At 27.4% G+C, this 11,114-nt stretch overlaps 2 protein-coding genes across 2 annotated transcripts; both read left to right on the forward strand.

Moving 5' to 3' along the window:
* The first annotated feature begins 1,429 nt into the window (after nt 1-1,429).
* Nucleotides 1,430-3,785, forward strand: LOC111686672 (lectin subunit alpha-like). The gene is made up of 3 exons (XM_023449038.2): nt 1,430-1,548; nt 3,273-3,384; nt 3,446-3,785. Exons 1-3 carry the CDS (start codon nt 1,435-1,437, stop codon nt 3,760-3,762), a joined length of 543 nt encoding a protein of 180 aa, XP_023304806.2. The 5' UTR covers nt 1,430-1,434; the 3' UTR covers nt 3,763-3,785.
* A 760-nt stretch (nt 3,786-4,545) lies between these two features.
* On the forward strand, nt 4,546-5,267 carry LOC111686671 (lectin subunit alpha-like). The gene is made up of 3 exons (XM_023449037.2): nt 4,546-4,659; nt 4,726-4,837; nt 4,938-5,267. Exons 1-3 carry the CDS (start codon nt 4,546-4,548, stop codon nt 5,036-5,038), a joined length of 327 nt encoding a protein of 108 aa, XP_023304805.2. The 3' UTR covers nt 5,039-5,267.
* The last annotated feature ends 5,847 nt before the right edge of the window (nt 5,268-11,114 follow it).

The raw sequence follows: 11,114 nt of genomic DNA on the forward strand, positions 1-11,114 counted from the left end.
CAACTAACTAACTAACTAACTAACTAACTAACTTACTTACTAACTAACTAACTAACTAACTAACTAACTAACTAACTAACTAACTAACTCACTACCTCACTAACTAACTAACTAACTAACTAATTAACTAACTAACTAACTAACTAGCTAACTAGGTAGCTAACTAACTAACTAACTAACTAACTAACTAACTAACTAACTAACTCACTAACTAGCTAACTAACTAACTAGCTAACTAACTAACTAACTAACTAACTAACTAACTAACTAACTAACTAACTAACTAACTAACTAACTAACTAACTAACTAACTAACTAACTAACTAACTAAATAACTAACTAACTAACTAACTAACTAACTAACTAACTAACTAACTAACTAACTGACTAACTAACAAACTGACTAAATAAATAACTAACTATTTAACTAACATACTAACTAAATAAATAACTAACTATTTAACTAACTAACTAATTAATAAACGAACAAATAACCTCTTTACATATACACAACATGTTGTCGGCTTATAACCCAGCGAACAAATAACTTCCAAAGAAGTGGAATTTACTCCATGGAAGTACTGAAAAAGACTGAATAAGTGAAGATTCTAACACAGCCTTGCTGGGAATCTCTTATACCAATAACATCTCGAAACAATTTTCTACATTTCACTCATTTTTTCAAAAAACCGCAATACATATAATTTCACATATTTTTTGCATTTATTTATCATAATTAAAAAAAATAAACATTTTTCAATCACTCATATATTTTTATCATATTCACTATGGTCGGCTATGCTCGACCATACATTTCGAATTGTTAAATTCTGTCGTTTTATGAATATTTTAGAGATTAACCAGTAATAATATTCAGCATAAAAGATTTTATTCATGTTAAAATTTTTGTTTTATTAAAAATCTGTATAAAATTAATTTGATACGGAAATTTCGTTTTATAAAGATTTTATAAAATAAAATTTTATATTTAAATAGGGGCACTTTTCTGGAATAAGGGGATTTTTTTCGTTCAACGATAAACGTAAGCTGATTTAGGGCTTTTTTTAATTCAATATTTGTAGTTTTCTAATAGATGCTGATATGGAAAATTGTTATTTGAAAATTGTAAAGAACTTACATTGGAAGTTAAAAGAACGTTTTTTCTAAACAAAACCAAATTTTTACACTGTTCTGGTATTGTTAAAGATCTTAATCTCAATACCTTGAAATCGTGTCTATGTGCTATAGTCCTATAATTGAATACCGATTATGCATACATGTATGTATATATAAAATACGACTTCCCATCCCTGGTAAAAAAAACATTTAATAATTTAAGCTTAAATGATAAGAATTTGAAAATAAATTCAACAGAAAAAAAATCATATAAATATCTCAGAAAATAAAAATATTTTAGTATTTATAAAAATCACAATGAAGAGTATTGTGTATATTTTAATTTTAATAAACGTGGTCTCTAGTGTACCTGAACAAAAATGGCGTGAAAGTGAAGATGGCAGCAAGTTTTATATTGAAGCTACAAAAAAAGTAATAGAAAAAACTAAATAATTAACTAAAAAAATATGATCAAGTTTATGATGTAAATCGCAGTTTAAAATTAAAAAAAATACATAAATAAGTGTTTTAAAAGCTCCCTCAAAAAAAAGTTTTCCAAAGAAGCGAAAAAGAAGTAGAATTTACTCCATGAAAGTACTGAAGTAGACCTGACTAGTCATTATTCTAGCCTTTATTATAGTCTAGTCTACAAGTATATAGTCTATGGTCAAGTTTATAGTTTATTCTATAGTCTGGTCTAGACTATAGTCTAGAGTCTACTCCATAATCTAGTCTACAATCCAGTCTATAGTCACGTTTATAGTCTCCTCTATAGTGTTGTTTATAGTCTAGCCTATGGCCTAATGTATATTCCAGTCTATAGTCTAGTTTATAGACTACTCTATAGTCTAGTCTATGGTCTAATGTATAGTCTAATCAACAGGCTAATCTATGGTCATCTGTAATCTAGACTATAGTATATAGTCTATAGCATAGTCCATAATATTGTCTATAGTGTAGTCTACAATCTAGTCTATAGTCTAGTCTGCAATCTAGCCTATAGTCTAGTTTATAGTCTAATCTATATGTAGTATAGTTTCCATTCTAAAATAAATAATCATTTATCAATTACCACGAAAATAAAATTGCTTCAATTTAAAAAAAATTTCGATAAAAAATATACCTTCAACGTAAAAACAAAAATTGGATTATTTTCGCTTCTTTGGAAGTCAATAAACATCACTTCTACAAAAGTTAACAAAAAAGTTCACTAAGTGCTACTTTTGAAGTGGTGATAAATGTCATTCTTTTGGAAGTACTTTGTTTTATTTTTTGCTGGGTTGGAACCAATCAAAGTCCTCGTTAATTATTAAAACACTATATAAAAATGTCTCGTATGCTTACTAATCTGTACCTTTTTCCTTTAGCGGCAATAAATGTTATTACCAGGGCAAGGATTTCTATGCAAATGAATGTTTGTAGTCAGTAACGCAAAATAATTTTTAACTCGTTTTGTTTTCCAATAAAAGAATTTGCTACAAAATGGCATCGATTAATTGTTGCATACTTTTGCTTTATTATAAATGCATATTTTGCTTTAAATTGCATATATTTAGCATATTTTCAACATTTTAATAGCTTATTTTTTATTTCTTTTTAATTTTTTCTAAAACAAATTGTTTTATTTTCACTGTATTTCATATTTTTACAACAATTTTGGTATTTACATATTTCGATTTTTTTTTAAATTGATACCAACAAATTTCGATGTAACAACAAAGTATGAAATACAATTTTATTTAATTTTTAAAACCACAATAGTTCGTAAGGTATTTTGAATTTGTGCTGCGTTCAAAATATTGGTCCTTAAAGTATCGGTTTAGTATCAATTTCAGAGTCTGTTTATTTGTGTGTCCATATAAAAAGATAACTTGATTAAATTTTGTTCTTACATCTCTATCACATCCATAATTCACTTGTTATCAAACTTTCCACTTTCAGATACTTTTTTGTTTCTTAGTCTTTATATTTGTCATTCTCGTAGTCGTGCATATCTATGAATATCTATTAATATATACCTTTACAAAGAAAAATTTTTTCGTGAAAAAATGATGAAAGTCCTTCCCCTGGTTATTACATATTTCCGGCGATTTTTTCCTAGTTTATAAAACAAACGTTTCAAAGTAAGATTTTAAACACTAAACGTTTTATTATAGGTTAATTTTTTCGAAGCCTGGAGCGACTGTGCCCGTTTAAATATGTCCCTGATTGCCATTGATTCCTATGCTAAACATCAACAAATCGATGGTTTACTAAGGCGACTATACAGTAAGTTACAAACAAAATGAATAAAATCTAAAATGCTTCAACATTTCAATTTGCATTGCAGCCTCTTGTCCATCGGTTTGGATAGGCGCTCATGACAATGCTGTACACTTACGTTTCGAATGGATGTCAACTGGTGAACCATTTACCTTTACCAATTGGGGACCTGGACAACCGGCTGATACTGCAAAAGATGAACATTGTTTACTTATGTGGACGGATTTTCAATGGCATGATTATCCCTGCACGGGTAAACTGGGTTATATATGCGAGGAGAATCCAATGACTAAGAAGGGCTGCGGTCAGCCATGGTTGAGAAATAATATGCGTGATATGAGTGATTTGAAAAATGTTTTATTTTATTTTAATAATGGTAAATAAAAGTGAAATTTTGTGAAATAATATGAATTGTGGTTTTTAAAAATATAAAAAATCTTAGATTATGGAAAGCAAGTTTAAGATTGTTTCAAGATGTAATTGGAATAGGTAACAGAGTATGGGCAAGCATGGCCGACAACATTATACCCTACTTAGACTTAGCTAGTTATTCAGTTATTTTGTTGTTAGTTAGTTAGTTAGTTAGTTAGTTAGTTAGTTAGTTAGTTAGTTAGTTAGTTAGTTAGTTAGTAAGTTAGTTAGTTAGTTAGTTAGTTATTTAGTTAGTTAGTTAGTTAGTTAGTTAGTTAGTTAATTAGTTAGTTAAATAGTTAGTTAGTTAGTTAGTTAGTTAGTTAGTTAGTTAGTTAGTTAGTTAGTTAGTTAGTTATTAGTTAGTTAGTTAGTTTGTTAGTTTGTTAGTTAATTAGTTTGTTAGTTAGTTAGTTAGTTAGTTAGTTAGTTAGTTTGTAAGGGGTCGTATCATAAAATACAACTTTAAAAGCCGGTATTAGGGCAAAGAAGTCGTATGTAACCAATATTTATGAAATTATTTTTAAGTTTATCACACGCGGACAGGAACTACCCAATTTTCCTTAGACCTATGAGATTTATTTATGTATTTAATCTAATTGCCTCTTACACTTAGCAAAACTTACACACTACACTCCCACAAGTGTGGTTGAGATTATGAAAATATTTTTAAACTGTTTAATTCAGACTCCAAAAAAATTGTTATAAATACTTCGGTAAACTAGAACAATTCTTCATACACAGCATATTAAAACAATGAAGAACACAGTGTATATTTTAATTTCAATAAGTCTGGTGTTTTGTATGCCCGAACAAAAATTGCGTGAAAGTGATGATGGCAGTAAATTTTATATAGAAACTTCTAAAAATGTGAATCAGTATTTAACCGGTACTAAAAAAAAGTAAAAAAAAAATAATTTTCTTCAATTATTTCAGTACAATTGGTTTGAGGCCTGGAGTGAATGTGCGCGCAAGAACATGTCCTTGGTTGCCATTGATACCTACAACAAACATCAACAGATTGATAATTTATTAAAAAGATTTTATAGTAAGATTTATTTTAGAAAATATAGAAAAAAAAACATTTTCTTAAAACAAACGAACTTAAATTCATTTGAATTAATATATTTATTGATTATTTGGTTTAGCCGCAGCGCCACCAATTTGGATTTCTGGTAACGATAATGCAGTGAATTCACGTTACGAATGGGCCACTACTGGTGAACGCTTTAGCTTTACTAACTGGTGACCAGGACAACCGGCCGATAAAAATAATACAGAACATTGTATTTTGATATGGATCGATTTTCAGTGGCATGACGAATTCTGCAGCACAAAATTAGGTTTTATATGTGAAGAAAATCGTTTGGTTAAGAATAGATGTCATGATCGGTTTTCTAAAAGCGCTATAGACATGAGTGAATTAAAAAAATGTTTTATTTTATTTTAATGGAGGTAAATAAAAAATTTTGAAAATGTGTTAAAAGAGCTTTTTAAACATAAGAAGTGACAAAAATAGTCTAGTCTATAGTCTAGTATATAGTCTAGTCTATAGTCTAGTATATAGTCTAGTCTATAGTCTAGTCTATAGTCTAGTCTATAGTCTAGTCTATAGTCTAATCTAGTCTATAGTCTAGTCTATAGTCTAGTCTATAGTCTAGTCTATAGTCTAGTCTATAGTCTAGTCTATAGTCTAGTCTATAGTCTAATCTAGTCTATAGTCTAGTCTATAGTCTAGTCTATAGTCTAGTCTATGGTCTAGTCTATAGTCTAGTCTATAGTCTAGTCTATGGTCTAGTCTATGGTCTAGTCTATAGTCTAGTCTATAGTCTAGTTCATAGTCTAGTCTATAGTCTAGTCTATAGTCTAGTTCATAGTCTAGTCTATAGTCTAGTCTATAGTCTAGTCTATAGTCTAGTCTATAGTCTAGTCTATAGTCTAGTCTATAGTCTAGTCTATAGTCTAGTCTATAGTCTAGTCTATAGTCTAGTCTATAGTCTAGTCTATAGTCTAGTCTATAGTCTAGTCTATAGTCTAGTCTATAGTCTAGTCTATAGTCTAGTCTATAGTCTAGTCTATAGTCTATTCTATAGTCTATTCTATAGTCTAGTCTATAGTCTAGTCTATAGTCTAGTCTATAGTCTAGTCTATAGTCTAGTCTATAGTCTAGTCTATAGTCTAGTCTATAGTCTAGTCTATAGTCTAGTCTATATAGTCTAGTCTATAGTCTAGTCTATAGTCTAGTCTATAGTCTAGTCTATAGTCTAGTCTATAGTCTAGTCTATAGTCTAGTCTATAGTCTAGTCTATAGTCTAGTCTATAGTCTAGTCTATAGTCTAGTCTATAGTCTAGTCTATAGTCTAGTCTATAGTCTAGTCTATAGTCTAGTCTATAGTCTAGTCTATAGTCTAGTCTATAGTCTAGTCTATAGTCTAGTCTATAGTCTAGTCTATAGTCTAGTCTATAGTCTAGTCTATAGTCTAGTCTATAGTCTAGTCTATAGTCTAGTCTATAGTCTAGTCTATAGTCTAGTCTATAGTCTAGTCTATAGTCTAGTCTATAGTCTAGTCTATAGTCTAGTCTATAGTCTAGTCTATAGTCTAGTCTATAGTCTAGTCTATAGTCTAGTCTATAGTCTAGTCTATAGTCTAGTCTATAGTCTAGTCTATAGTCTAGTCTATAGTCTAGTCTATAGTCTAGTCTATAGTCTAGTCTAGTCTATAGTCTAGTCTATAGTCTAGTATAGTCTATAGTCTAGTCTAGTCTATAGTCTAGTCTATAGTCTAGTCTATAGTCTAGTCTATAGTCTAGTCTATAGTCTAGTCTATAGTCTAGTCTATAGTCTAGTCTATAGTCTAGTCTATAGTCTAGTCTATAGTCTAGTCTATAGTCTAGTCTATAGTCTAGTCTATAGTCTAGTCTATAGTCTAGTCTATAGTCTAGTCTATAGTCTAGTCTATAGTCTAGTCTATAGTCTAGTCTATAGTCTAGTCTATAGTCTAGTCTATAGTCTAGTCTATAGTCTAGTCTATAGTCTAGTCTATAGTCTAGTCTATAGTCTAGTCTATAGTCTAGTCTATAGTCTAGTCTATAGTCTAGTCTATAGTCTAGTCTATAGTCTAGTCTATAGTCTAGTCTATAGTCTAGTCTATAGTCTAGTCTATAGTCTAGTCTATAGTCTAGTCTATAGTCTAGTCTATAGTCTAGTCTATAGTCTAGTCTATAGTCTAGTCTATAGTCTAGTCTATAGTCTAGTCTATAGTCTAGTCTATAGTCTAGTCTATAGTCTAGTCTATAGTCTTTCTATAGTCTAGTCTATAGTCTAGTCTATAGTCTAGTCTATAGTCTAGTCTATAGTCTAGTCTATAGTCTAGTCTATAGTCTAGTCTATAGTCTAGTCTATAGTCTAGTCTATAGTCTAGTCTATAGTCTAGTCTATAGTCTAGTCTATAGTCTAGTCTATAGTCTAGTCTATAGTCTAGTCTATAGTCTAGTCTATAGTCTAGTCTATAGTCTAGTCTATAGTCTAGTCTATAGTCTAGTCTATAGTCTAGTCTATAGTCTAGTCTATAGTCTAGTCTATAGTCTAGTCTATAGTCTAGTCTATAGTCTAGTCTATAGTCTAGTCTATAGTCTAGTCTATAGTCTAGTCTATAGTCTAGTCTATAGTCTAGTCTATAGTCTAGTCTATAGTCTAGTCTATAGTCTAGTCTATAGTCTAGTCTATAGTCTAGTCTAGTCTATAGTCTAGTCTATAGTCTAGTCTATAGTATAGTCTAGTCTATAGTCTAGTCTATAGTCTAGTCTATAGTCTAGTCTATAGTCTAGTCTATAGTCTAGTCTATAGTCTAGTCTATAGTCTAGTCTATAGTCTAGTCTATAGTCTAGTCTATAGTCTAGTCTATAGTCTAGTCTATAGTCTAGTCTATAGTCTAGTCTATAGTCTAGTCTATAGTCTAGTCTATAGTCTAGTCTATAGTCTAGTCTTTAGTCTAGTCTATAGTCTAGTCTATAGTCTAGTCTATAGTCTAGTCTATAGTCTAGTCTATAGTCTAGTCTATAGTCTAGTCTATAGTCTAGTCTATAGTTTAGTCTATAGTTTAGTCTATAGTCTAGTCTATAGTTTAGTCTAAAGTCAAGTCTATAGTCTAGTCTATAGTCTAGTCTATAGTTTAGTCTAAAGTCTAGTCTATAGTCTAGTCTATAGTTTAGTCTATAGTGTAGTCTATGGTGTAGTCTATAGTTTAGTCTATAGTCTAGTCTATAGTTTAGTCTATAGTCTAGTCTACATTCTAGTCTCTCGACTATAGACTAGTCTATAGTGTAGCCTATACATTATAGAAAATTATTATAAACAATTATGTATATAGCAAAATACTTTTTATACATAACATCTTCTTTAGAATATTTAAATATTTAATTGCTTTAAATAAGTTTATTTTTAATTTTCTGCTCGCAATTAGCAAAATATGTATTATTAATTAATTATAATTTAATTAATAATCAATATTTATTTTATTTTAATGGTTTTTTTTCAACATTTATAAACGCCTACCTTATGTCATTAAAAAATTCCAAAGATTTTTTTTGAATTTTTTCATCCTTCTTATCCACTTAAACACTAATAGTTTTTATTAAAAACACACACTTTCAATTAATATTAATTAAATAAAATTATAAATATATTTATTTAAGTAATTAGAAAAAAAATAAATAATTAAATTTGTTATCTACACAAATATTGAAACATAATAAATTATCTAGCATTTGAAAATAATACAATAGTTAACAAATAAATATAAATTAAATTTTATTTTATTTACACAGACAGATTTATTGCTGAAAGGATGATAAAAAAAAAATTTAAATAAAAATTCATAATAATTATTTTCACATTAATTTTATGCATTGATATTAATGGGCTTTTTTAAAATAAATAAATAAAATAGACAATGTCATATTATTAAATTATTACTGCATGATTTATTGTCATACAAATTGATTATAAATAATTAATTAACTCTATTTAAAGTATTAAAAAAAACTATAACAACAACAATGGATAAACAGTTGGACAAGGATTATGATGAATTAATTTTTTTTTATTTTTCTTTATAAAAAAAGGAAAAGCATAATAAAAATTAACAATGACACTGATGAATCCTTTTAATCCTGTGTATTATATTTTTAACAAAAACATCTCAATGAAAGAATTGTAACTGTGATCTTGCGTTGAACAAGATTTGAAACAGAATTTAATTTTTTTACTAAAGCTTGTTTAAAAGACTCTTTAAAGTTCTATTAACATTAAATATTGATATAAAATGTTTGCTTATCTTAACGATATTTATTCTTTATGTAAAGCTTAAACTACTTGTTCCCTTTTTTAGATTAAAATAAATAATTATGTCGTTGTAAAATGTTTATATAAATGAGCTGCAAGCTGGCACTTGTAGCATTTGAGAAGCTTTGATGTTAAGCCAATTATTATTAATATTAAAATGTTTAATTAATTAAACAAAACTCACATTTTCCTTTTAAGCCTTTGAATTACATTAAAAATATTGAGAAAATATATAGTAATAAAACAACTGCGGAAAATACTTCATTCACTTAGAACTATAAATATAAAGTTGTTTATATTTATTGGATGTGGGAAAAAATTATTTTCTGTTTATTAGACCGATTTTCACACAGACAACAATTTCTTTTGTAGATTTTCTGCTTGAAGAGACAAATTTTTAACAAGAATTTCTATTGAACGTAAATTTTCTGTAACAATTTTTTAGTATAACAATTATTTTTTCTAAAGAAAAATTTTTTGTATAACAAATTATCAATAGAAAAAGTTTTGTATAAAAGTTAATTTCTTATAGTTCATTTTCTAAATAACATTTTCTGTTCGTTTCGTTTAATTTTGTGTAAAAAAAATTTCTTTATAAAAGTAAATTTTTTTATTGTATAACAGTTTATATAGAAAATTTTCTGTATATAATTTCATATGGAAAAGTTGTTTTATAACATTTAAAGACATTTTTTTCTAAAACAATTAATATTCTAACAGTTATTCTTTTGAAGACAATTTTTTATAACAGTTTATTTTTTATGGCAAAACAGTTATTTTGTTAGATAATTTAAACAGTTAAAAAAATTATATAAAAGTAATTTTTCAGTAGAAATTTTCTTTAGAAAAAATTTTTCATGAAAGTTTTTGTATAACAGTTCATTACCATTAAAAAGTTTTCTGTATAACAGTTGTAATCCATAGAAAATGTTCTATAATTTGCTGTAGAAAATATTCTGTATAACAGTTTATTTTCCAAAGAAAATTTTCGGTATAACAGTCTATTTTTCTGTAGACATTTTTCTGTATAACAGTTATTTTTTTATAGACAACATATTGTATAACACTTAATGGTTTAGAGAAAACATTCTATATAATAGTTCAATTTTTATAAAAAAACTTTCTGTATAACAGTTCAGTACAGTTCCTTTTCTATAGCAAATTTTATATAGAAGTAATTTTCTATAACAAATTTTCTGTATAACAGTTAATTTTCTATAAAATTTTTTTTGTATAACAGTTCATTTTTTATACAAAATTTTCGTATAACAATTGATTTTCTTTAGGAAATTTGTTATAGGAACAATTAATTAATTTTATAGAAAATGTTATTTTTTTTTAATTATGACAGTTAATTTTTTAGGGAACATTTTTAATATTATGGTTTTTTATACAGAAAATATACAGCTCTATATATTATTTTCTGTATAATTGTTAATTTTCTATTAAAGAATTTAATAAAAACAATAATCATTAAAAAAAATTGTATAACAGTTCATTTCATTAAAAAAAAATAATTTTCTATTAAGAATTTTCTGTATAACAGTTAATTTTCTATAGAATAGGCTTTTATTGCTCCTTTTCATGGAAAATTGTAATGGAAAACCTTATATAGCCAAGTATGTAATGAGTAATCGTTCAATGTTTAAAAACTTAAATTTCCGGTTTCCAATCAGTGTCCTTGAGACAAGAAATAACTCGAATCACATCGCACTCTTAATATATGTCTTAATCTTGTGTATACAGTAGGTACCACAATATAAAGAACAATATTTTTCAATCTGAGGAATCTTCTAGTTCTGATCTTATTGGAAACACTATATAAGATTTTATTGCTCCTATCCACAGTTCCTTCCATTCCAAGTGATCCTATGAGATTCTCTTTGTCGAAAGTTTTCGTTAAATTTACTTTTCCCTCTTTCCTTTCCTTAAAATCTAACTCATTCGTTATCTTATTTCAGATTATCCGTAGTAGTCTTGT

This window comes from Lucilia cuprina, chromosome 5, assembly GCF_022045245.1.
Source record: "Lucilia cuprina isolate Lc7/37 chromosome 5, ASM2204524v1, whole genome shotgun sequence".
NCBI classification, from domain to species: domain Eukaryota; kingdom Metazoa; phylum Arthropoda; class Insecta; order Diptera; family Calliphoridae; genus Lucilia; species Lucilia cuprina.

Coding starts and splice junctions, on each gene's coding strand:
- LOC111686672 (XM_023449038.2), top strand. CDS start 1,435: ATGAAGAGTATTGTGTATATTTTAATTTTAATAAACGTGGTCTCTAGT. Junction 1,549..3,272: donor ATATTGAAGCTACAAAAAAA/GTAATAGAAAAA, acceptor GTTTTATTATAG/GTTAATTTTTTCGAAGCCTG. Junction 3,385..3,445: donor TTTACTAAGGCGACTATACA/GTAAGTTACAAA, acceptor TTTGCATTGCAG/CCTCTTGTCCATCGGTTTGG.
- LOC111686671 (XM_023449037.2), top strand. CDS start 4,546: ATGAAGAACACAGTGTATATTTTAATTTCAATAAGTCTGGTGTTTTGT. Junction 4,660..4,725: donor ATATAGAAACTTCTAAAAAT/GTGAATCAGTAT, acceptor CAATTATTTCAG/TACAATTGGTTTGAGGCCTG. Junction 4,838..4,937: donor TTTATTAAAAAGATTTTATA/GTAAGATTTATT, acceptor TATTTGGTTTAG/CCGCAGCGCCACCAATTTGG.